This window comes from Dipodomys ordii, unplaced genomic scaffold (assembly GCF_000151885.1).
Source record: "Dipodomys ordii isolate 6190 unplaced genomic scaffold, Dord_2.0 Scaffold111, whole genome shotgun sequence".
In the NCBI taxonomy this organism is placed as follows: Eukaryota; Metazoa; Chordata; class Mammalia; order Rodentia; family Heteromyidae; genus Dipodomys; species Dipodomys ordii.
The window spans coordinates 8,662,348-8,689,915 of record NW_012267327.1 but is presented as its reverse complement, the minus strand read 5'-3'; the positions used below and the strand labels follow the sequence as shown (position 1 = coordinate 8,689,915).

The 27,568-nt window shown below is 39.0% G+C and overlaps 1 protein-coding gene across 2 annotated transcripts in view; it reads left to right on the top strand.

Annotated features, from left to right (window-relative positions):
- Positions 1-27,568, top strand: part of Lsamp (limbic system-associated membrane protein) — a 600,188-nt gene that overhangs the window by 563,178 nt on the left and 9,442 nt on the right. Inside the window, exons 5-7 of one of the 2 annotated variants that reach the window (XM_013028532.1) lie at positions 5,196-5,316; positions 6,405-6,553; positions 13,421-13,456. In XM_013028532.1, coding sequence (XP_012883986.1) covers positions 5,196-5,316; positions 6,405-6,553; positions 13,421-13,456 — 306 coding nt within the window. The remainder of the gene's footprint in view (positions 1-5,195; positions 5,317-6,404; positions 6,554-13,420; positions 13,457-27,568) is intronic. The other variant, XM_013028533.1, reaches the window with a different exon arrangement.

Sequence of the window (27,568 nt, the reverse complement as noted above, 5' to 3'; positions counted from 1 at the left end):
CATTTGGGAAGGGATCAGGAAACACACAAGAAATACACACAGTAAAACCTGGAGGTTAAAGAGCTATTGTGCCAGCTTTGGGAGCATGAATCAGAGTACCCACATTTCCTGTGACAATTTTTCCATGATTTTCTGAATGCCATGTCTACCCCCAGATATTTCACAATCACTTAGTCCTTACTTTAATGGTGGTCCACCAATCGGTCTTCTCTAAACAAGGTCAGCCTCAAACTGTTTAATAATTTAGTGTGGCATTGCTAGTACCTCTTCCTATGTCTTGAAACTCTCTGGGAACAATGCCTTTTATGTTGTCTGCACCCACTGCCTCTGCTGCCTTGTTACACCACTACTCCCTAATCCTGGAAGAAAATTGATATTACTTCTATATAGAGAAGTAAAGCACTTTCTGTGGGCACCATCCACCACAAAGTCAAATAATCTGTGAGTGGAAGACTCAGGACTCCAACCCAGGTCTAACTCCAAAGCCCTCTTTATTTTTTATGTGAATGATAGGGGATTTTTTTAAGAAAGAGAACAAGTGTGAAGGCATACTACTGTAATCCTACTACATGGGAGGTGAAGATGAGGAAGACTGAGTTTGAGGTCAGATTGAGCCAAGAATTTAGAAAGAAACCCCCCACACTTCAACCAACAAGCTAAGTGCAGTTGAAGACTATTTGTAACACAAATAATGAAAAGCATACATAAATGGATTTCAGTATAAGGATAGCCATGGATGAAAACTTGGGACCATATCTGAAAAAAGTAACAAAAGCAAAGTTAGGGCTGGAATCATAGAACAAGTAATGGAAAGTGTTTGAAATAAGCGTGAAGTCCTGAGTTCAAACCAGTACCATCAAATTAAATGAGTATGTAAAGAAGTAAGCAAGTATAATCATGTTAGGTATTGAAAGTACTCTCAAAAGTATGCTTTCATTTGCAAAGCTCTATGTGCTATCAGTGTAGATGCCATCATCTACACTCACATGAGCTGCTGTAGGAGAGCATGTCTAGATCACACAACTCTAACGCATCTTAGATGAAAGATAGAAGCACCCTGCATCTGCTCACTCCTAATGTAGAATTCTATCCACTATGTCATTTCATGTTGTGAAGTATTGGTACCTTGCAAAGAACAGGGATCCATCACATAGACCATTCACGCTATCAATCACACTTTCCTTTATTGTAATCCACTGCTGTCTAAAAGAATTCTTTCAAATGGAATTACCAGAGCAGAGAGATTCAATAGTTAACTTGGTAAACCTGGGTAAAAATTTACTCCTCTCCCCATCTAGGTCAGGGTCATTTGGACAAATCACTACCCCTCTGCATAGCTGTCTTCTCATTCATGAGATAAAGTTAAAACTTTATTTTCCAGGGATATTACTTTGTAAAGAGAATACCTCACCCTCAGAGAATGCTAACACATGCCTGCAATGCCTATAAACTGCATCATTTGTTCAAATTTTATCCTTTGGAACAATTACTTCCAATATGAGGAAGATTAAATGCATAACATTTTGTTTCCTAGGTCACTTCTATTGTTAGCCTAGCCATTCTAATGGAAAGTCTTGTAATTGCAATATAAGAATAAGAAAGCCCCTTATTAATATTTTCAGAACCTGGAACTTTGAAGTAATAAAATCTCAAAGAGTCCTTTGACAATTAGAAGGTTTTCCAAAGTCATATACAGCATAACAATGGATCTGTCTATGCAGTATTCTTTTTAATAAGGTGATGCTTTTATTATAATCATATTGTGAGCAAGGACATGTATTATTTTAACTACAGTAGGCATACTGCCTTTTGAGTTGTAATAATCTTTCCTAGTTTCACCTATACAAAATTCATTAAGAGGGATTTGGATATTCATTCCAATAAGCCACAAATGAACAGACCTGCACCATGGAGTGATTTGAGAAATATTAGGAACATTCAACTCTTCCGACACTTGTTAGCACCTATGAATTTACTTTGGCACAAGAAATTTCCTAGATTGTGAAAGAGAGAAGCAAATGGTTGGCCTTGGTAATTGACCAATGGAATCCTTTCTTGAGATGAAAGCACTGGAAAGCGCTCAACCCCACTCTCTTGCCAACTGGTCCACGAGGAGGCCCCTGGTCCACTAATGAATAGCTTGTTCTTACACAGTCGGTTTCCAAACAAATTTAGAAAGAAGTCAAGGAGTAGCCTGGGAGACAGGATCCTGCCATGATTAGAGATAAAGGTGATTAGAGATGGCACCACAAGGTGTCCAATTTATCTCCCCGAACTTGGCTAATTTGGGATGGGGAACTGCTCCCAGGACAGCTAGGGGAAAGCTCAAATCAGATTGTCAGCACAGAGAACTAGAGAAGAATTTAGGATTTCTTCCTGAAACGTGGTCTCAAAAGAACAAAGGGGACCAGCCAGATGTGGTGTTATCTTCTTAATACTTTTAAAAATTTTGAGCCATACTTGTGTTTGGGCCCTGTTCTTGCTAGGCTAGTGCTCCACCACTTGAGCCACACTTCCAAATGTGTTTTTCACAAGTTATTTTTCAGATTAGACTTTACTTCCCACCTAGGCACCTGCCTGAGCTACTATTCACCTTCTTTTTAGGCCTCCCTTCACCTCTGGAGTCACAGACTCCTGAAACACTACCCAGCCCCTGTCTGTGGAGATGGAATTGAGGACTTTTCTTCCCAACCTCAAACCTCCCCTGTAGCTTCAAGCATCCAGTGTATACCACTACTGTACTGCCAGTTATGGGTTGAGAAGACTCCTGTTGAACTTTTAGAAACAGATTGATCTTAAACCATGATTCTCTGGATCTCAGCCTCTCAAGCTGCTAGCATTACAACCATGAACCACCCAGCACCAAGCTTTCCTAAAAATATTTTATTTTAAATTTTGAGGGAGTCATACTGAGGTTTGAACTCAAGGCCTCACGCCTGGGCAGGTACACTACCATGTAAGCCAATCTACCAACGAAACTTTTTCTTTGCCACTTCTTCACATTGAATTTATTGCTGCTTTGATCATTTCTAAGGCCATGTATATGTCAAATTTTTCCCCGCTTTCCAGATCTTTTATGTCAAACTCAGTGTAGAATATCTATAAAGTTCCTTCACCAGCTCCCTAATGATCCTCCCTGCCACTGGCTCCAGATTTTATTCAAGAAGAAATTGAGCAGTGTGAATCTGAGCAAAGTACTAAAAACTCTAATGAGGAAGAACAATGGGGGAAAGGCAGAGGGAGGATTCAAGCTGAAGCCCATCAAGTTTAAATCTAAGTTCACAACCTGTAATGTGTGCTTCATCCCCAGACCAAGACTTCACCTACCAGCTCAAATGAATCTCGTTCTTGTGTCATCCTTTAAAATGATGTGCTCTCATGGCCTAGACAGCCAGTTTTTTTTTCAGAGTGATTTTAAAATAGAGCTTTGGTGATCATTTTAAGCTAGCTCCTTTTAAAAGATAAATGGGGGAGGAGGCTCAACTGGTACAGCTATTCACTCAGAATATACTTATTACTAATAGTACAATCAAGAAAATCAGATTTTACATTTCCTTGACTGTAAATTCTAACTCTTAACACATACAGTCCAAAAGTGAAATGAATTAAGAGTACAAAAATGAAAAAACATAGGCTACAATGATACTACCTATTTGTGAAGAATGTTTATAGGTAATTAAAAGGTCTACATGGGAAGTCTACACAGACAAACCGAAGTCCTGTGTTCCGGTCTAGAGTTCTTCCATTACATCATACATAAGCAGATATGTCTAAAATATAACCACAAAAAATCCCTGCTATGACTGCCTATTTACTTACAGGCTGCTGATGGTTTCCAAAAGTATTCTCACTCCTCTTCCCTGACCCCCAAGTGACAAAGATTTAGATGCTAATAGGAAAATGAAATGGGGAAGGAAATTGCAGACTAGCTTGATGTTGTACATCCTGCTAAGCTCAGGTAATCTGAATCAGCTATAGATGGAAAACTTGAGAAAACAGTTTTGTAAAACTGAATAAATCATTCAAAATCCACATGCAGAAGAGTAGTAGAATTGGGTAGATTTTTATTATTTGTTAACAAATAATAATGTTTATCTTTTGCCAGTCCTGGAGCTTGAACTCAAGGACTGGACACTGTCCCTGATCTTTTTTTTTTTTTACTCGAGGCTAGCACTCTACCACTTGAGACACAGATCTACTTCTGGCCTTTTTGGTGATTAATTGAAGATAATGCTTCACAGGCTTTCCTGACCAGGCTGGAATCAAACTACATTCTTCAAATCTCAGCCTCATGAGTGGCTAGGATTACAGGTATGAGCTACCTGCACCTGGCTTTTAGGTGAATTTTTGCACTTGAAAATCCACTTTAGCCAGGTGCCAGAGAGTCATGCCTGTAATCCTAGCTACTGAGGGTATCGGAGGTCTGAGGATTGGGAATCAAAATAGAATATCAGAAATACTTCTCAGCTCATTTCAAGCCTGCTATATAGACTTGCAGTCCCTATCCTAGGCAGGGAACATGGAATGTACAAGGGACAATGAGAGAAGGGAAGGGATGCACTAGGAAGTCTTGTCTGCACTAGGAGAGACAACAAACTGTACCTCCCACTGGATCATAGAAAAAGCAGATCATTTGTAGGAGAAGGGAGATGAAATCATCACCTAATATTAGGTTTTTGCTTGTTGTTGCTGAATCCCTTTGACATTACCAGGCTAGACTTGAAAAGACTATTGTTTTCATTAAGCTGTTCTAAGCCATCTTCAACTAGTATTGAGAAAGAAAAAAAAAACAGAAAGAACAAAAGAAAAAATAGCCAAATTATTCATTTAAAAGTCCAAGTCTTTTGATATCATCACTTAGTATCTGAAAATAAAAATGGTAAATATTACAATTTACTATTGGCGGACTTATTGGAGAAGGTAAAAACAGACCTTAGGTTCCATGTCCACATCATACTGGTCAGTCTCTCATTTAGGTGAACAAGTCCACATTTCATTATTCAGCTCTCCTTTCTGTTTAGTTTGTGCTGCTCAATCCCATTTAGCCAATCACAAGTCGCAAAAGTGTGGACCGTGCAGATGACTCTTTTCTTGCCTCTCTCCAAGCAGATTCTCCTTCCTAATTCCTTTCTGAATGCAAGGTCTGGCAAGACCGCTGGCTCTCCTATAACCCCATGTGCCTGTCCTCCCTACAGATCCTCCCACCATCACAGAGTCCAAGAGCAACGAGGCTACCACGGGGCGACAAGCTTCACTCAAATGCGAGGCTTCGGCGGTGCCTGCACCTGACTTTGAGTGGTACCGGGATGACACCAGGTATGTGTCAAACCCACCATGCCTCAACTCTCAACTTCCCCCTCACCATACTGGGGATCCAAAGAGAGCCAATGAAAACCAAGCTTAGTTGTAATTGTGCAGCCCTACACTATACAAGTTTTCCTATTCAGTCTCTCTCTCTCTCTCTGTGTTCTCTCTCTCTTTCTTTAATCTCTCTCTGTTCTGTCTATAGTCAGTGTTCCATACAAAGCCCCAACAGAATAACAAAAACAATAAACTTTGGAACTGTGTCACCCTATTGATATTTTTTTCAAGATAATGGTTTTTGAAATGTATCCCAAGGACTTTGAGCCTTCATGAGACTTTTCAGAATGCTTCTTATGAAAAATGCTACAACTTTTTTTCAACATTGTTTTATCTATTTTATATAACTTGGGTTCCAAGTAGGAGTTTACTTGCAAAAATATCATCCATTATAACCAGTTTTACAAATAGTAGGAGATCAATTGTGTTGGTTATAAATATAAGAACTAGATATATGCTACCGTTTATTTGTGCCAGTCCTGAGGTAGATCTTGGGACCTGGATGCTGCTCTTGAGCATTTTTTCTCAAAGCTAGTGCTCTACTGCTATAACAACAGCTTCACTTCTGGCTTTTGCGTGGTTAATTGGATATAAGAGTCTCATGGACATTCCTCTCTGAACTGGCACTGAACCATAATCCTCAGATCTCAGCCTACCGACTGGCAGGATTACAAGCATGAGCCACCAGCATCTGCCTCAATATCAATGTATCCAGTGCTTTAGGGCCTATAACGCTTAGACTAAAGCTCAAAAATAATAGAAACTGATGAATGTGATGCCATGGGTACTTTCTGCCAGCATGTCTGTCTCATATAGCAAAATTCAGGGCAAATGGAAGACATCCATTCCTAAACCATCTCTATTAATGGACATCAGTTCCAATCCTAGGAATTCTGCAGTGACAATGGGGAATTTGCCAGGGAAATCAATCTCTAATTGATTTCTCTCTCTTTCCCCCCCCCCAGGTAAAAAGATGGGGAAGGAATTACTAAGGTAAAACCTTCATCCATGTTTCTTTTAACTCTTTTGTTTTACCTTCTTAGGATAAACAGTGCCAATGGCCTTGAGATTAAGAGCACGGAGGGCCAGTCCTCCCTGACAGTGACCAACGTCACTGAGGAGCACTATGGCAACTACACCTGCGTGGCTGCCAACAAGCTGGGGGTCACCAATGCCAGCCTAGTCCTTTTCAGTAAGTATGCCAAGGCAGGGCCTAACTCAGCACAATTAAACTGGTAAAGTTCTTGTGAAAACATGAAAATCATTTCCTCATCTATAAAAGGTAAACTTACACAAAAGTAAGAATATACACACTGAAAGAAATCCTAAGAATTTCAGTCCTGAGGCCTATGGAAAGATTTACAAATGGAAGAACTTTTCTGTGACCTCTTATCTGTTGGTGTGAGTGTTTTGTTTGTTTCATATAGGCAAATGACTCATATGGCCTTCGTATATGCAAAGGACACATGTGGTGCCCTCTTTAAGAAGCAGAGATGATGTAAGAACCTGCTGCTGATGCCTATTAGAAAAATACAGTAATGGGGAAGTGGCACTGTGGCTCAAGTGGTAGAGCACTAGCCTTGAGCTGGAGAGCTGAGGGACAGCGTCCAGGCCCAGAGTTCAAGCCCCACAACCAACCAAAAAAAAAAAGAAAATACAGTAATGGGAGTGAATTATATATATATATATATATATATATATACACACATGTATACGTGTATATGTGTATATGTATATATACATAGATATAACATACACATATACATGTATATATACATACATACATACATACATATATATATATATATATAGTGAGAATAGATAGAAGAGAGTGATGGAGAGTTTTGAAAAGAGAATATGATGAGGCACTGGTGGCTCACACCTGTAATCTTAGCTACTCAGGAGGCTGAGATCTGAGACTCACAGTTCAAAACCAGCTGGGGCAGGAAAGACTGTGAGACTATTATCTCCAATAAACCACCAGAAAACCAGAAGTGGTGCTGTGGCTCAAGTGGTAGAGTGCTAGCCTTGAGCTGAAGAGCTGAGGGACAGCACCCAGGCCCAGAGTTCAAGCGCAATGACCAACAAAAGAGAGAGAGAGAGGATAGAATGAATGATTATAACAATATAAAATCTAAATGAGGGGGCCATGGCTACAGAAGGCTTCTATTTAACAGAAGGAAACACTACTTCTCCAGTGTCCTTTTTTGCAATGGGGATGGATTGGTAGGAAAAAGAGCCTGATTGAAGATCAGAGAAGACCCTGAAAGTTGACTCAAAAGTGGTCAGTCATTTCAAAGTGAGATGTTAGTAGTAGACCTCACGTAGAAGTCTTGCTCTTAAACAGAATGTTACACTCAGGACTCTGAGCCTTCTGCCTTATCAAGCAGCTAGGAGTATAGACACAAATGTCTCCTGAGAGATAGAAGAGGAAAATGATAAGACTTGGAATAGCAACTCATTTGTTGAGTTAAAAACAAAAAACAAGCAAAAACAAAAACAAAAAAAACCCAAAAAGTTAGCAAATGCTGAGTCCCAACATTCATTTAAACCAAATGGCAATGTCTACAAAAATGCACTGTTCTTATTTTGCAATACTATTTTTCTGCACAAGCTCAGTTGGAAAAACTATGACCAGGATAATATCTTTATCTTGTCTTATTCTGTTTAGATGAAACTTTAAGAACAAAAGATTCTTAGAATTAAAAATCAATTTAACAGAGATTTATCTTAAAATACAATATGAAAATCACTTTAAAATTACTCAAGCTCCAAGAAAATATATATATATATATGTGCACACACACATATAACCAGTACAAACTACCCTAAATTTGGCCTTTAGACTCTCATTCATAACTCTCACTGGCATCAGTCTATGACAGATTGATAGAATGCCTAATGCCAAATGCCAAATCAATATGAAGTTTAAAATGCATATTCCTGTCTGTCTCATAAGGCCAAACACCAGTGTTCTTTGCTTCAACCAAAGACATCAATAACCATAGACACTTGGGATCATATATATTAAGAAATGTAGCACGATTGATCCCTCACAGTAAGGATTTGACAAGTATGGACAAAAACCAGCCTCAAATATGAATTCAAGATTCTGACAAAGCTAAGAGAACTTTAGCTAGAACAGCTTACACCTAACAAGAAGGTTTTAAATGACTGAAGAATAGAAGACTGGGACAACTGGTTTGGTTTTAAAAAGTGATTAAACATACAATTGCATTGAAATGTGTTTTCCTCATCACATGGAAAATAAGATATATGCTAAGAATAAATAAAATGGTGCCTCTAGACTGAGAAAGATGAAGAGAAAGGAGAGTAGAAAGATAGAAGACTTGGAATCGAGAGAGCAGAGCTTGGACTGGGTGAAAGATAATGAAGATATATGACTGAGGTAGTGAAAGTCAGTCTTGAGACTTATAATGCCACTGTCTTGTCACTAAAGGACTTAATGAAATTAGGAAAACATCAAGCTGGATGGATGCTGGTGGCTCACACCTGTAATACTAGATATTTAAGAGGCTGAGATTTGAGAAGCATGGTTCAAAAGCAACCAATAACCCAAACCATGAAACTCTTATCTCCAATTCACCAGCCAAAAGTCAGAAGTGGAAGTGTCGCCTAAGGAATAAAGTACAAGCTTTGGGCAAAATAGCTTTGCAACATCTCTCGGCCATGAGTTTAAACTTCAGTACTGGCATATACATACAGGAAGAATTCTGTTAAATTTCTTTTGTAAACTGATAGTCGGGGAACTAGAATGCCCTTGATAATTTGGAAGAAGTCATTCTTAATTATGTATTTTATGGTGCAGTGATTAATGACATGCTACCCCTCAGCGGTCCCACACTGCCCTCCCCACAGCAGCCCTCTCAGGCATTCGTTCCTCATTTAGCTGCATAAATATGCAGCCACATTGGGCTTGGAATTGCATTCCTACCTTCTGGTAAAGTTAATAGATGCTATAGTTACCGAAGACTATGATATAAAAGGTCATTAGGCAAGGAACTATTAAAATATAGAAAAATAATGGGTCAACTGTCCTGTTCATAATTAGACACTAAGCTTAATTTTGAACATTCTAGGGGCAAGGGGAGGGGAATCTTTTGTTCTTTTGCAATAAGAATGGTAGCCATGCATCCCAGATCCATTAATTAGATGTGGGAGGCACGTCATTGCCACCTCCAGAGCTGAAATCCTAAAGATGAAGCTTTATGGTAGCACAGCTCATTCAGGACCCTAGGGCAGGTGGGGGACAGGGAGAGGAAGAAGGAGAGGAAGTCAGAGATAAAGAAGGGAGGAAGGAAGGATGGAAGGAGAGAGAAAAGAAAAAGAAAGAGATGGAGAGAGGAAAGGAGAAAATGGAAAGCAAAGGAAAAAGAAAGTGCATATATGGAATGGATTGCCCATTGCTTCGATTCAAGGTAAATGGTGCTGCGGGGAAGAAGGAATCTCCATGCAAGTGGTGTTGGTGGCCCTCTCCCACAGTGCAGTGTTGAGAGGAGGTGTCTGCAGCCTGAGGCCCTGAAGGAGCAGTGTGCTTCAGCAGGGTGCTCTGCTGACCACGCCAGTCCAGAGTAGATGTGGCAGCTGGTAAGCCACCGCTGCCAGACAGAAGCAGCAGCAGGACCGGACCAGAGCCAGAGCCCCTGAAGAGTTCACGATGATTCAATTATTCATCCTTGGTGGGTCAGCACTTTTTCAGTCGGGCCTACCACAGTGACATGCTGACTGTTTTGCAGTGTTAATTTAAGAGCATTTGCCCTTAGCAACGTAATTCATACATACACTTCTCCACTCTCTATTCAAATATTGATCTCCAAAGGGTAGGAGGGGGGGTCAAAATAATTGACCAGGAGTGCAAGAACACATTCTATTGATAATCATTTATTCTTCAGCTACTGGAAGCATTTCTTCCTCATTTTCTTTTTTGTTGGATGTTCTAACACTCTGCCAAGCACTACTTAAGTCTGTGGAGTCAAGTAATGCTTTTTATATATTTTCCTTCATCACTGGGCTCGGTATTACGTTACATATTTTTTCTTAATGTGTCATCCCACAGTGATAGTATTTTTGGGCAGGGTTTTATCTCCTTAGTCTTTGTCAGACAGGTGAGTGAGTGTGTGTGTGTGTGTGTGTGAGAGAGAGAGAGAGAGAGAGAGAGACACAAATGGAGACTTGGATTTCTGGTGATGTCCAGAGAAGATCCATTATCAGATACAACAAAATTTATTTCCACCCTGGTGACTGAGGAGTAATCACAAAGGTGTAGGTTCTTCTTGTTTGGGTGCTTATGTTAAGTCAGTGTTAGTGAGAGGGAAAGGGGGAAAAAAAGGAGTGATAAGTCATTCTACCAATTGAGTGCTCACAGCACATTCCATAGTATGTACATATACTTAATGCTTTCCATACACAAACTCATTAAGTCATCATGACAAGCTTGCTGTGTACCCATGACTCCGACATTATAGAACTAGTTCACCTAAGAAAGACAGTGCTTGGGTAGTCTAATTCCAGCGAGAAGGTAAAAATATCAGGAGATATAGCTTGCAGACATTTCATTCCTTTCTTTTTCACTTAATGAGGTTTAAAAACTACTGGCTTAAAACTGTTCTTTTCCTTTAGAGCCAAGAGCACTACCTCTGCTACCACCTACTTCCCTTCTTGTTACCTACCATTAGAATTCTTGGGTCTACTGAATGACTAAAGATTCTCAACTAGTATTTTAGATGAGTAGCTTGAGGGTTCTTTGCACCTGGTAAAGAGTAGTCTAATCAGGTCCCTCCTCTTTAGAGAAATGTATGGATTAGTAAGGTATTTTCAAGCTCTTCAATACAAAGGGAAGAAATATTTTAAAAAACCTACATTTGACCATGCCATATATAGGAGCTAGGGTTTTTATGAATTTCTTTTTTAATTGTAAAAGATTACTAACTTATAAACCTATAATTGAGTACATTTTAAATACAATCTAAGCAACTTAGCAGTATGAGATTTTATCATAAGAACACACCCTCCCTGGAAATGGTGCTATAGCTCAAATGGTAGAGTGCTAACCTTGAGCTGAAGAGCTAAGGGACAGCATCAGGCCCAGAGTTCAAGCCCCACGACCAACCAAAAAAAAAAATTAAAGAAAGAAAAAAAGAAAGAAAGAAAGAAAGAAAGAAAGAAAGAAAGAAAGAAAGAAAGAACAAACCCCCCCTTCTTTAGAAATAATTTTAAGTGATTATTTTAGGAACATGAGGTTAAACACACAGCACTAAGCAATACTAGATAACACTTGGAAGAGCTCTAAAACAAATTCTTGTAGTGCCATATAATAAAACAATCTTAGCTACTGTTTGAACATGTGGTTTGAAAGACTAGTGCAAGCTTTGTTTGAGGGCTTGGTGTGGATTCAAAAGAAGTAAGTGAGCACTTGGACTACTTTGCATTTCAAGCGTTGGCATCAAAGAGACTGACTTGCAGAAAGACCATTGGACTTTTCTGCGGTACCCATTTGGGAAATAAATCATAAATATGTCAATATATTCATTACATCTCAATTTAAACAACCTACACTCAACTCCAGCCTTCATCATAAAGTGTCTTTAGTTCAAATGCTTCCTCTTGAAATCTTGATGCTCATTGAGTTGTTTCTCCTGTTACCCAGAACCATCAGCCAATAATATCCCACCCCACACTCCAACCACTCATTTAGCCAAAAAACAAACAAAAAGAAATTGGGCTCAGAGATAAGGGAGTAACTAAAGGCCACAGTTGAAATGCTGGAGTCAACAGTGATACTCTGTTTTCATACCCCCCTATCAGGTGCTGAACAAACTTGATCTCCACAATAAAAGTTGACCCACCCAGTCAAAGGACAAGCATCTTTGCCCAAAGTTCTTACCCTCCCTTCCTTTTAAAAAACAAAACTACGGGCTGGGAAGGTGGCCCAGTGGTAGAGTGCTTGCCTTGCATGCCTGAGGCCCTGGGTTCGATTCCTCAGCACCACATAAGCAAAAAGAAAAAAGCCGGAAGTGGTGCTGTGGCTCAAGCAGTAGAGCGCTAGCCTTGAACTGAAGAGCTGAGGGACATCGCCCGGGCCCAGAGTTCAGGCCCCACAACCGGACCCAAAAAAAAAAAAAAAAGTGCTAATTGTGTTACATTATGATGTTTGGAGGTAGGTAGCAAATAATGCATCATTCTACTTGATGAAAGTGTCAGGGGAGAATTTAGAGCTAAACCTAGGTTTTCAATAAGAAATATGAAGGGTACCTTATAACCTAAGTTCCATTAACATATTCAATTTGTAGTCAGTAGCCCTGCTTTAGAACTGTGACAGACTTGAAAGCATAAAACCTCAGAGCTCAAAGGGGAAGTTCTTTTACAATTCAGCAGGAAGGATCAGGAAGCAAGTTTGATTGGCTATCAAATTTCACACAAGATTGTATTATATCAAAAGGGTGTGAACAAGGAACAGATTAAAAATAAAACTGTATGATTGCAAGAAATGAATTACCTGCTCATGACTCCTACAGGAGCTTCACTAATATGGAAACAAAAACCTAACAGAGATGTAGAGTTAGTTTTTCCAAAAATAAATTTTAAAGATACTTGGCTAATGATGATGAGCTGTGTGGCTGAGGGAGAAAAAGTAGCTGTCAGTAGCCACAGTTTCCATGTGTCATGAGCAGAAGGATCAAGTTGCATCACCTGGATTTCAGTATTTTCTATAAACAGCCTCTACACTGTGTAAGTTCTAAAGTCCTGGCCGTAGATGGTTCCAGTGGAGAGAGAAAAGGCCTGGAAGGTTACCACAATCTAACCTAGTCTTCTTACTCTTGTTAGACTTTTTCAAAAGGTGTTGTGGTTTTAATTACTTGACAACCTCTCTTTGAAGCTTTTGTATTAACAGAAAGAACAAATAATCACCTTATGAGAAACAGGATCCTAGAGGCATGGGAATTCGTCTGTGTTGTAATTGTGTGAGTGGCTGAACAACAGAAAAATTTATATGCATATATTGAAACTCTCCATGTTGTTTACCATTTTTCCCCTTTAGAGCGTGTTTTACCCACAATCCCCCACCCCATTCAAGGTCAGTATGATTTCTGTCACTGTAGATCTATTGCTGGGTCATTCTCCAACATCAATAACACAACAGTCACAAAGAGTAGAATTTTTTTTTGTTTTTCGTTTGTTTGTTTTTGCTGTTGAACAGTCAAAAAACAGTGTGCTACCCCTATTACACATGTGAGTTACCTGAACTAATTTCAGGCTGGTCAGCAGCTGGGCAATGCTGTACCTGAGAGCAATTCTTTGTATTTAATCAGTATTTATCATCGCTAACTATAAACCACTCACATATGTGGAAAACAGCTGCTTACATTTTCTACCTTTTTAACTCCATAAACTACAAATGCGTCCACTCACCGCCTTCCAGGTGGAAAATTATACTATTGGAATTTGAAGTCCAAGGGTAAACTCAACCAAATTACAAGGATACTACTTTGCCTTAAATTCTTGGCCAACTTACGGATTTTTTTTTCTTTTTAACATAACTACTTTGGAAAAAAGATTTTTAAGTAGTTGTTCTGTATTCTTTTTCATAAAACCTTCTACATTTCCAAATTGAATTGTGCCTCCTACTTCACATTTAGATGCAAGTCGCAGCCAAGACTCTCTAGCTTAAGGCTATTTAAAGGCAAATTGGCAAATAAAATTAAAATAATACAAAAAAAAATCTGAAATGAAACTAACCTACCATTGAAATTAAATTCCAGAAAAGTGATTTGCAAATAGCACTCAAAGACCTGAGGAAAAAAAATGGAAACTAGGCCATGCAGGGCCTAGTGTGGAAAAAATAAATCCAATTAAATGAGATTATCATCTACACTATAAAGAAAATGTGCTCAGAATTAACGGTGGAAAGCTGCTGTTTCATAAGTTTGAAGAAAGATCATGTTCCATTAGCACTTGTCCAAGCTAAAAATTAGACCAAAATTGAGTATGGATATTCAGAATGTCAATAATACAATGTTTTGCATAAATATGCTATCACATATATGCAAACTTACTTTAATTACATTTGAAATGGGTACTGCAAGGTTTCCCGGAACAATAAGACAGCTTAATAAAAGAATTTATTATTACATTTTAAGAAGTATCTAAATATTTTAATATAAAAATTTAGAACTCTGTTGAGTAAAAAAAAAAACTTCCTAAAACATTAATGAAATCTGTTTCATATCCCAGCCACTAAAAATAAAACTGTTAAAATGTGCCTGATTCTTTTAAAACTTGACACAAAATTTAGTGTTCGTGGAAAATATCCCTATCTTGAATTCCTGACATGCCACAATTATTTTAAGACATTTATCTTCTAGTGTTGCTGCAAAGATTGACACTATTTTATCGTGTTGCCATCTTGCAAATATCTTAATATGGAAAGCACGTACATACACAGTTATCCCAGTGGATAGCACTTTCAAAGAGGTCGTGTCCCATCCAAGATGAGCATGGCACGGTATCATGATTTCTCTAGCTACCCTCTGTGAGGGGAGTTCTGCAGCCACAAGCTCAAATATTTATCTGATTGCATGTTGTGACATAGGTAACATGGAACAAAGTGAAGCCAGACACTGTTCACAAAAGACAGCTGTCAGATATGGAAACACATGCTTGCCTAGAGATGGAGCATGTTGAACTTTCCATTGCCCACAAACTGAATTGTTGATTGGAGAATGACCCTCATTCGATTTTATGTTATAGGTAGACTGTAGTTAGCTTTCTTAGATCCAATAGATTTAGAGAATATAGTTTCTCTTACTACTAATACTTTGGGCTTCTGCTAGTGGAAATTGAAAAGCTGTTCATGGGGATTTGGGATAGCTGGTGTGGGAGGCTGCCCCCTCTTAAATTCCCTGCTCTTCACAAGACTCTAACCCTCTAGGGATTTAATCCCTTTTTTTCCTTCTCCTCTGTCTAATCAAGATGACCAATCCTGTGAGATACACTTTCCCTTGGTTGCCAATTTAGTATCTAAATAGTTATATAAAGTCTGTCTTTATAAGTATAATGTAAGACTCTCTCATTTAATCAAATTCATATTTTGTTTCTAATTTATTCCCAAAATGTTAACATGTCCATCAGCAATTGTTTGTAATAAATGGTCAGAAGAATTTTGGACCAACTAATGTCCCTAAGATTTTTTTAAATATATTTTATTATCCTTGAGTAGTTGTACAAAGGGATTTCCATTTAACAGAACAATTCATGAGTATAATGTATCTTCATCAGTGTCACCCCGTTCATCATTCTCTCCATCTCTCCAAATCCCATTAATCTTCCCAAGTTACCTGGTTCCATTTTCTCAGGTGTACACTGAATATCATAACGCTATTTTCCCTTAAGGTGTCTTGACAGCAGAAAGTCATAAAGATTCCTTTCTGCCCTCCCATGATTAAAAAAAAAGAACTTCCTCCTCTCCTCACATTCAGATTTCACTTCGGCTCCTTCTTTGTCAACACTTCTCACTGAAGGGTTGTCTTTCTTCTCAGTGCTCCATACCCATCAGGCCAACAGAGGATGCACTGCTGAGCATCAGCAAGAATGTAGCCCTAAACCCCCTTAAGCTGTGATTAAGCCAAAACAAGGCTCAATAAATCAAATGCATTTCCCTAGGGTTTCCATCCTCATCTTGCTTGATTTTCTGCAGTGATGATAATAATGTTGGAATCACACCAAAGAGTAATATGTATTGGATGTGGCCAATTAGAAATTGTCCCAAATGTCCTTTGCTCCTGTGCCAGACACACACACACACACACACACACACACCACACACACACACACACACACACACACACACACACTTCCTTATTCCATACTTTAAAAGATACATAGAAAAAAAATAAGGAAAATAAGTAGTATTCCAGCCTTGATCTGTTTCTGATAGAAGTTTTTATCCCATTAATTTTAAATTAGGTTTATTCATTCGGAAAATGATTCCCAAATTGCATATATTTGCATAAATACACTCTCCTCCATCCCCCTCCCCTCCCCTCCCCACCCCCAACTCTACTGCTGCAGAAAGTCCACTGAATTGTAAAATGAGTAAAGAGCCATCTAGAAATGTCTGAGGAAACTTTTCTAGCTTGTTATTTCTTCACCTTACTTCCTGGGCCCTCAGAAGTCTGGGCATGGATAAAAGTCTCCCCGTCCGCTTCCTTGTGCATGGGCCTTCTTCATGAGGCCTTCACATTGAGAAGGGTTATAGGTTCAGGATAAGGTGGTGAAACCAGTCTCAGAAAGCTAAGAATCAAGTGAGAGAAGGGAAAAGGACAAGGACAAACCGCCATTGTTTTGTTTTAACAGCTCTCCAGCCAAAAGTTCCCTTGAGCGCCTGGCTCTCTAGGCTCCATCACTGTTTCTTAAAAACAAAAACAAAAACAAAACACCACCAACAACAAAAAAAAAAAACAACTCCCTGAACTCTGTCTCACTTATTTGCCTCCCATCTGATTATTTCCCCCAAGTGAACAGCCTTTCCAATCACTAACCCCGTGTGGCGAGTGGGTTTGGGAAATGTGGAGATTATCTTCCAGGTTCAGGCATTGCACTGGGTCTGTGCACAGCTGTTTGCCAATCAGTTGCTGTTTTTCCATTGATAAAACACATTGCACATGGCTGGGTTTGCATGATTAATACAGCTGTCTAAAGCTCTCTCAAAACAAAACAACCACCACCCCAGAATTAAACTTGGGAAAGAATTAGAATCCAACCAACAAACAAACCAAGCTTGCATACATTTGAAGTCAGCCTGGTATATTTTCTCTTATAGGGAGAGTGGTGTTCTTATAGGTAGGCCTACCATCAGTAAAGGAGCAGATAGCCCTGCTCCTAGGAATGGGAAAATAGGAAAACCCTCAATCTATCCCATGCTATAAAGATCACTGGATAATCCCTAGAATTTCATTTACTTTTTATAGAATATCATCCTGGAAATCATAGAAAATGCTCCTTTATAGCTCCTTAAATAACAACAATGCCACTAATATAATAACCATTGCTAACATCTTTAATAGGTTGCTCTTTTACCGAGAGGTATAAGATCTTTGACTTATATTAACTCAATCAATCCCCATAACCCTAAGAAAGCAGTATGCACTTTCTCCCATCCTTTTTCTCATACATTTTGATTAGCAACAGTTAGTTATACAAGGTGATTTCATTTTGACATTTTCATATATGTGTACAATGTACCTTGATCAGATTCACCCCTTCTGTCACTGTTCTTCACCAACTTCCTCCTTCCTAAACCAATCTCCACAAGCTTCATTGTTCCATTTTCTGTCATGTACGTATCCACCCTACCCCTCCCACATGGTTTAATGATCAAGCAACTACTTGGAATACAATCCCACGAGTATGGTATATTACCTCTGCACTCATAATATTCCTTAGATATACACCTGTCTGATGAATTTTTTAATTTTTGTACATATTACCAGACTTAAAATTCATGACAGTTTAGTATCCACATGTATTTTCTAAGTTCATTTTCAAATATACCAAACAGAGAGAGAGAGAGGGGGGTAGAAGAGAGAGAGTGAGAGAGATGTTTGCTTGACTCACACAGATTTATTTGAAAGCATTCATCCTCTTTTTTTTAAAAAAAAAAGGCACGGAGGAAGAACTATCTGGCATCAGCACATTTAATTTCACACACTTATTCAGACTGATTTACATACACACCTCCATTAATCATGGATAATTACTGGCATTGTTCTCTGTAATTCAGTTTTTCCAACTGTGAAATGGGAAAGAAATTATATTTTTCATGCCTGTAAGTTCAAAGTAGTATCTTCAATAACTTATTAAAAAAGAGCTTTAAGTTCATAGAAAGAAAGCATACTGAATTTAAAATACTCATATTCAAATGCACATATTTTCTATGCTTTTTTTTAAAAGTACTGTCTTTAAAAGGTACACTTGTGTCATTTTGCATGGATATCCAAGGAGATGTGAATTCATTATGGTTTTGTTATCATTTGAAGTGTTATAGATTCTAAGGATATCTTAAATCCTCGTACTGTTGAGAAGTTTAGAAGTAGAAGCATCTCAAGGCCAAATATAAGATATGTTTCATTTTTGTATTGTGGGTTTTTTTTTTACCACTGTCATAATATTGCACTTTAGAGACACTGATCATGATCATACACTATGTGACATGTATTAAAGTAATCCACAGCCATCAATCTAAAGATTCTACCCCTGAGGTAGGCAGACTCTTCCTAATGGCTAACAGGATACAACCATCTTATTTTTAATGATGGAACTTAAATATCCATGTCAAAACAAAGTTACAGCAAAAATCATGGGCCATGATTAAGCAAATGAAAATAATTAAAAATTGACCATAATACTTGATGCTATGGATCTTTTACTGGAAATAAGAGTCTTTCTCACAATTTTTTTAACTTCTGAAGAACCAAGTGAAAGTCATACCCAGTGTTTCACTGAAACCAATAATTCACTTGTCAACATCCAGTAATTTAGAGCCAACTGTAATAGTGAGACCCTATCTCCATTTTAGCCTGACCCCTTTCCCCTCACCCTCCTGTTCTTTCTCTGCTACTTCCTCAACTGTTCCTGTCAAACTTTGCTACCAAGACTCAACCTGAAATTTATTGACAGCCTTCTTTAAATGGGTAATTTCTCTTTGAATTTACATTTAGCTTCAAGCCAAATGCCTAAAAACTCCTATAGCATTAGTTTATTGATCAGAAAATGCTAAAGACCCCTCTAAGGCCTCTTCCTGTTTTCCAAGCTGGGGTTGGGCTATGCTAGTCAACCTTCACCTAGTGATCTCCCTTGCTAGGCTATTTGGATTTCTAGAGGCAGCAGGGATTTGAAAATGAATATATTTTTGAAAATCCATGCTTCCACTAAATTTTAATTTGATGGAAATATTGCTCTTAGATGAGCTTGATGAAGGAAAAAAAATCTTTCAAAGTAACAATTACATTTGGGGATTAAGTTTAAGTAATTGGCAGCCTTGTCTTTTTAATTAAAAGGAATAAAACTGCCTCCGAAGAGCTCCATGAGACTTACAATGAAAATTATTGGCGGCCTGCCCCAAAGACTGAGAAGACGGGATGTTGAAGGGACAGAGGCTGACAGGCAGACTCCCCAGTTTCTTGAGTGCATCCCTAACAAAGCTTACCTTGGTGCTTTTCTCCTGGGACATTTAGCAAGTATTACTGGGTACAACCATCAAGTATCTTTTCTTCGGAAGCTTAGCTCTAGGGTCCAGAACAGAGTATAGAATCCTTAAAGGAAGTAGCACTAATTACAATGAAGAAGAAGAAGAAAGGAGACTAAGAATCTACTCCATGATAGAGTATTTGACATGCAAAAGGCCCTGAGCTACCTCTTCGACACCCCTCCCCCCACAGACGAAATGCATAGTCTTCTAAGCATTAAAATGATTAGTTCAATCCCAGTCCATGACAAATGTGATACCTTAGAAACCCAAACATAAAACTTAATTTTAGTCTGTCCTTAGTCCCCTTCTGTGTCATCTCTAATTCTTATTCCTTATATCTGTTTCTGGATTTTTTTTTCTTTCTCTACAACTCTTTTCAAGAGTCACTTTGTACTCTATATTCTTTCTTGACATCATTCAAACAAAACCAAAGACAAAGTTTAAACAATACTAACATTCACTTCCAGATATTGGTTAGCAGCCATGCAAACACCACAAAGACACTGGAAATGGAGTCTGTGCGGCTTGAGCTCAGTATCCACTTCCCTTATCCAGTCGCCCAGTCTTCACCATGCTCTTTCACCACCACAACATCTTCGTAGGAGTTAAACTAGGCAAGCACGGCTATGGAGAAAGCTCCGAGTCATCCATCCCACCTTACATCTCCCCTTGTATACTGCTGTGCAGAAACACACCTGCCAAGTAAGAACACAGCATGACATAATGAGATTGGAATTCCAATTTAAGGTGTTCACTTGTTCCAGATGTAGGAGAGGAGCCTGCCGACTCCTCACGGGACTCCGCTGAGAGTTGTCAGCTCATATCCTCCACAAACCAGTGGGGGGAACGACCTTACAAGTCATTTATCATGCTTCCTAATTGGACACTGGAGAGCCTAGGCCGCCACTGTTGACTGCACTCTTTTGCTTGTTTTTCTTTTTGGTTTTTTGTTTTGTTTTGCTTTGTTTATTGTCCAAGAAAGTGCACACATTTAACACCTAGACATTACCACTAACGTAGTCTCTTTCCTAGAATCATAGCCTCAGTCCATCTGACTTTTTCTCTAACCCGTACTCATGATAAAGATTCTTAACCATCCACCTTGTAAACCTTTAATTGCCAGTTGTGTGATTTATATTTACCCAAGAGAGATTGTTTGGGGTAATGGTAGCTTGGTAGATTCATGTGATTGGGGGTATAGAATATGTATATATTCAATAGATGATAGATAGATCGATAGATCGATCGATAGATAGATAGATAGATAGAAGTGTAGGAGAGCAGTAAAAAGCAGTGGAAGGGCCTTAGCTGCTCATCCTGTTTACCTTGCATGCTCTTTAGCTCACACAGCTCCCAGCATCCCCAGCCATGTTCTCTGTGAGGAAGTTGCTAGCTGTTCAATAATGCTCTCTCAATTCTATGTGTGGTTTGTGCATGACTTGGACCTCAGGGGTGTGTGGAGAACAGAAACTAAACAGTAACTTACACTATTCTGTTGAATCACCAGTTAGAATAATTTGGGAAATTTACTTGTTTTTTTTCTACCTGGAGTTCTGGAATACAGGTAAGTTCCTCATCGACAGTGCTGGAAAAGACAATGATTTTGTTTGCTGTGTGTTGGTCCCCCATTGGGGGCTGGAGCCTCCCATCCTAACTCACTAACAGAATGACCTCTTAGGTGTGTTTAGGTGTACTCTCCACTTCCTTTGCCTTTGCTTGGTAGAATTTCTTTTAATGTTCATGTCCTCTTTTCTTTGTGATTTCTAATCATTAGCAACATAAGAAAGAGACTTCAGCTCAATGGGCAGTTTACAATTAGTTTGAGGGCACAGGTTAACTTCATTTGGCAATAAACAATATTGCCTATTCATTTCCTAAAAAAATAAAGTCTCATTAGAATTGACTCAGAGTTGAATTTTGGGGTGACTATGGAGAACCAGATAGAACAGAGTTTATAGGGCAGATGGAAAAGTAGGTAATGGAAAGGATTAAAACAACAACGACCAATCAGCTCTGTTAAATGCACATTGGGATGCCTGTGAGGTATTTGAGGGAAAACAGAGCAGGTGCACTGCAGCTAGACTGGGCAGTGATGGATTCTGGGGACAAGTGGGGTAGACATAAAGGAGAGAAGGAACAGAATATTCCAGTGGATACTGATTTCTAGAATCCAGAAAGCAATTAACTGATAGGGATTTATATCTTTAAAAGCTAGGGGGAAAATGTCTCTAATTTTCTTATTTTTGTTCTTTTGCATTTGGTGTGAAGAAAGAAAAAAAAGGAGAGATGGGAAAGAGGAAGAGAAGGAAGGAAAGAAAAGGGAGGGAAGAAAGAAGAAAGGAGGAAGGGAGGGAAAAATGAAGGAAAGAAGGAGGGAGAGAGGGAGGGAAGAAGGAAGGAAGGAAAGAAGGGAAGGAAGGAAGGAAGGAAGGAAGGAAGGAAGGAAGGAAGGAAGGAAGGAAGGAAAGAAGGAAGGAAGGAAGAAGGAAAGAAAGAAAAATTAGGGAAATACTGTGCATTTCCACATCTATTATAAGACAGAGCATGTCAAACTCGTACTACACACATGTACCAATACTCCCTTCTGGGTGGTAAGAGATATCCCTTAGGATTGACTCAAGCATATTGAGAGTCCATTGTCTAGTAGAAGATCTAGAGAAAACATACAGCCTTTCAACAAGAAGCATTCATAGGAATGGTTGTAGCAATGGTCAGGTCATAAAGAGCTACCAGTATTTTCAGGGACTTGCCAGAAGCTGGATGGTTGCTCTCTTGGGATCTGTAACACAGCAGGAGTTGCAGAGAAGCTAGGCTTGTCCTTGGGACAGCCAACAACTCAGAGGGAGGATGTCACTGAAGGAGCTTAAGTAAGTAAGAACTGACCTTCACCAAGTCACCTGTGGAGTTAGTGCCCTGAAGGTCGGTGGCTTTTAATTTTTGTTTTGTTTTGTTTTGTTGGTTGGTCTTGGGGCTTGAACTCAAGGCCTGGGTGCTGTCCCTGAGCTTCTTTGCTCAAGGCTCGCTCTTTACCATGTTGATCTACAGCTCCACTTCCAATTTTCTGATAGTTAATTGGAGATAAGAGTCTCATGGACTTTCTTGCCCAAGCTGGCTTTGAACTGCAATCCTCAGATCTCACCCTCTTGAGTAGCTAGGATTATAGGCATGAGCTATCAGTGCCTAGCTAGCACACTGATGATTTTAATCCCTTATCTTCTCATTTCCAGGAGCTTTCTGACCCTAGGACACCTCACAAATTCCCTCTTATCTCTGTACTAAAATCCTGCAGGGCAGTTCCCTGGTCTCATGTTATTTAGATGTTGTTGGTTTTGAAACATGCAAAATGAAAACTCACATCACGTGGATTTAAAGACAGCCTTGATTCTGAATCTAAAATGTATTTTAAATGGATCTTATATCTGCAAGTTAGAGCTGCGAAAAAATAATCAATGGAAAGCCAAAATGACAAATGTCCCTAGAGAACTATCTACACCTGTGTTCTTAATCCGTTTTATAGCAAATCCATGCAGATACAAAAGGCTTTAAAATACACATGCCATGTATATTTTACATGAAATATAAAATCCATTCTGTACATGTAAGTATAGAAAATATACTGTTTCTGTTTTGACAGCTAAGAGGGTTTGGGTGGAGGAAGCAGTTGTGAATTAACTGGTCTTTTAATCATGCAAGGATTGTACCCAGAGAGGCAGTGGGTCTGCTCAAGGCACAAGGGAAGAAACGCTGGCTTTTTCATGAAGGCGGAAACTCTGTGTTTTGTCTCAGGTACCTTACTGAAAATCCTTCAAGTGAATTTACTGCTAGAGGTTTTAGAATCTTATACATAGTTCTAGTCTGCATCGCCCATGGAAATCTCTTTATGAAACCTAAGCTCTTGGGCATTTTTGAACATTTTAATTCATTGATTATTAAAAATTAAACCTGTCAAGCTGAAGAGGAAACACTCAGGATTTGAGAAAGCTGGCTTGATGTGAGAGACTTAATGAAGTCTTCTCTTTAGGTGGAGTCTGCTTCTAGAGACTGCTTTTTCTTTAATGATCCATACACTGAGGAGAAGAGCTAGTAGCAACGAGTCAAATCATGTATCCATACCCACTGGATGAGACGATTAGCCAGTCCATCAAGCTTATGGTCAGGAAAACCTCATAAACCTGTAGGAGACATTTCTACTGCATTGCCATCCCATGCTCTTAAAAACATATTCCTAAACTGGGCGCTGGTGGCTCACGCCTGTAATCCTAGCTACTCAAGAGACTAAGATCTGAGGATCACTGCTCAAAGCCAGCCCCGGCAAGAAAATCCATGAGACTCTAATCTGCAATAAACTCCTCAGGAAAAGGCAGAAGTGGTGCTGTGGCTCAAGCAGTAGTGCTAGCATTGAGCAAAAGGAAGCCTAAGGAGAGTGTGCAGGCCTTGAGTTCAAGCCCCAGGACCAGCAAATAAATTAATTAAATTGATTTTTTTGAAAACATATTTCTTATAGAAATTAGATTTCCTTCTGCTTAACTTAGTCTTCATGACATCAGCCAACTCCCAACAGCCAATGCCAAGAAAATACAATCTCCTTACAGCATTGTCACCCTGATGCCAAGTAATCACAGAGCGATCATTTAGAGGGTTATCATGTTTCCAATACCTGGATTTGTTTTCATAATTTTGTATTCTGATAACAGATAGAATGTATTCTCCTGGTGGAAGAATACAAAACAATAGTTGACACTATATAAGAGAAAATAAAGATCACATATAATCCTGCTCCGCAGAGACAGCATGATTCACATGATGCAAATGAATACTTTGAATGTATTGCAGTTTGGTGTACTATAGAATATTTAATTCCCTCTTCTGCTCCAAGGCTGGGCACGTTTCTCGGAATTGCTTGAGGCTATGGCAGACAGAGGTGCAGAAGGAGGCTTCCTTCCTGCCCTAAGCTCTCTGCATGGAGACAAGAAAACCCAGCTCTTTCAAGACTTCTTAGGTCAAGTTCATAGGCCTTACAAGGAGCCTGGTTTTATGCTGCTACCACAATTCCTAGTCAGATACTCCTCCCTTCCTTCAGATGTAGGACTTCCTACATTCCCTCTCTAAATTAGAATGGTAATATTTCCCATTTATCTCGTATTGCTTAAATAAAATTAAGAAATTAATCAAGATATCTTTTTGTTTTGAAACTATTTTTTTGTTTTTTTTGTTTTTTTTCCTTCTCAGGATAGAACATTGGGTTTACAGAAGGTTGGCCAGCCAAATGATTAGAGTGAATGAGGCACAAACATTTTGTTCACATGTAATAGCATTGCGCCAGCATGAATTTTAGTTTGAGTTCATGCCTGTGCTCATTCATTCATTCGTTTGGGATGCTCTGTGAGTCTGCATCATGACTGGCTCCTGGTCGCATAGAACAGCAGAATTTGCATCTAGTCACAGAGAGCTGTAAATAGAAAAGCCCTGCCACAGGCTGGCACTGTAGTTCAGTGGCAAAGTGCCTAGTGAGTCCAATGTCCTGTGTTCAACCCCCAGTACCAAAAGAGAAAAGACAAAAATACAGTCAAAATAAAAAACAGAACAAAGAAGCTAAATAAAACAAACAGAAAAGCCCTGCCAATTCCTTAGGTGTGTGAGCCACTGTGTTTGAGTCCCAGCAGCACAACGTGAATGAATGATAGAATGAATGAATGAGCTTAAGGTTGAGGTTCATTTCCGCTTCTGTATTTGGACTTTTTCTCCCCTAATGAGATGCAGAATCAGTTCTATGATGCTCAGAGAAAACATTATCCCAGAAATATGAGGCATAAGGATTTATACAAAATGAATGTCGTCCGTGGAAGAAAATCCAAAACTCTAACAATACAAATAAAGAATCACAGGGCAGATCTTCTTCCATGATGAAAGATGGAAGAAAAAAAAATGGGGGGAAAAAATCACACTTGCACATAGAAGCTGCTAATCCCTAAGGCTCTGAGTCGAGGGGAGAAACCCTAGAGAAAGAATGAATAACTTTCAAAGTATGATTTGGAAATTTGAATTAATAAAAAATGTTCCTCTTGAAAGCCACTATAATAATAAAGGTTTTATTTGTCAAAACTTTGATGAAAAAAGTCAGATGACAAATAAAATAAAATCTCCAAAGAAGGATTTTACAAATGTTACCCGCCAGGACCTTGGCACTGGTGAGGAAGGGAAAGGCAGATCGCCGTTTGCCGCCTCACCTCTGATTAGAAGTCTTGGCAATGTGAATCCAGTCCACACAAGTTCCTGGCATGAGGAGAATAGCATTTTCAGGTTGGACCCTTCTTTGTCCTGTAAACACACAGCCTCTTAATTTTTTTGGCCCAGAACAAAGAAAAAGTGCCATTAAATATATTAAATCCCCTGCTAAGTGTCATTTTGAACCTGTAGGGCAACAGGAGATTGCCTTATAGAAAGAATGTGTCACACACAAAGCAAGAATGATTCCTTATTCAAATGCCTATGCCAGATCAAAGCAAGACACTTAGGCGCAAGTGAACACCCTGGAATTAGAACAAGTGTACAAACAACATAAATCCCACCCTGTCCAGATAGTATGAATGATGGTTAATTGGAGATAAGAGTCTCACTGACTTTCCTGCCCAGGCTGACTTTGAACCACAATCCTCAGATCCCAGCCTCCTGAGTAGCTAGAATGACAGGCATAAGCCAGAGGTACCTGGCTATCACTGAAATTTTGAGAGAGAAAAAGGGAAAGGAAAAAGAGAGAGCGAAGAGAGAAGAAAGACAGAGAGAGAGCAAAGAAGGAGAAGAAGCAGGAGAAATTTTCTGTCCTTTGAACTTAAAGTAGCTTAAGTATTTTTTTCCATGTGGATATTTTTAAATAATATTCAGTCTCTCATAAAATCATCTACTGTCTAGGATTAGAGACCTATGATCTCCTGGTACCATATGGCTCATCAAATGACTAAATTCCAAGAAATACTCTTGCTTGAGGATTAAGGCATTATAGTCTCCCCAAAAATGAATGTAATTTTTCATTGCAACTAGGGTAACTCTGAGATATTGATCTGTTCACATTCATCCATGCACTCAGGCATTCATTTATTTATGCACTCAGATGTCTATGCAAAAAAGCTACTGGGTTTTCTTGTGGATTTTCCACAAGAAAAACAGCAAACTAAGGATATAGTAGTCCACAATAGAGGACTAATTTCTATGCAAATAAAAACGTCTGAATGAACTACTTTTTTTTTAATTTTATTTTATTTTATTTGTGAACATACTGTACAGAGGGGTTACAATTGCATGGGCAGGATAATGCGTACATTTCTTACCAAGCATTGCAGCCTCCTCCTTTGTTTACCCTTCCCATCCCTTCCCAGCCTCCCCCCTCCCCCCCTGAATGAACTACTTTTAATGGTGGTTTTGTCTAATAGAGCTTGATTAAAGGCTCTTGAAAGTTGGGGTGATAAGAAAGCATGATAGAGTGGAACACAATCAGTGTACATTTTATGCATGACTGATGTGTCATGGTAGAAACTCTTAAGATGTTCAATTTAAAATGTCATCTCAAAAAAAAAAGAGAGATTCTGATCATCAAATGTCAAAGATAGATAAATATAAATAAATTGGCTCCTGGGTGCTGGTGTCTCACAGCTTTATAATCTTAGCTACTTAGGAGGCTGAGACCTGAGGATCATGGTTTGAAGTCAGCCCAGGCAGAAAAGTCTGTGAGACTCTAATCTCCAATTAATCAGCAAAAAAACCAAAACCAAAAACAAAAAACCCTGACAATGGAGGTATGACTCAAGTGGTAGAACATCAGCTTTGAATCAAAAGGCCCTGAGTTCAAGCCCCTGTACTTGTACTAAATGAATATGTCTGTCAAGGCTTTTGCCATTCCTTATGTTGAATTATTTTCCTGTTACCTCATCAGAAGCTAAGATCTAA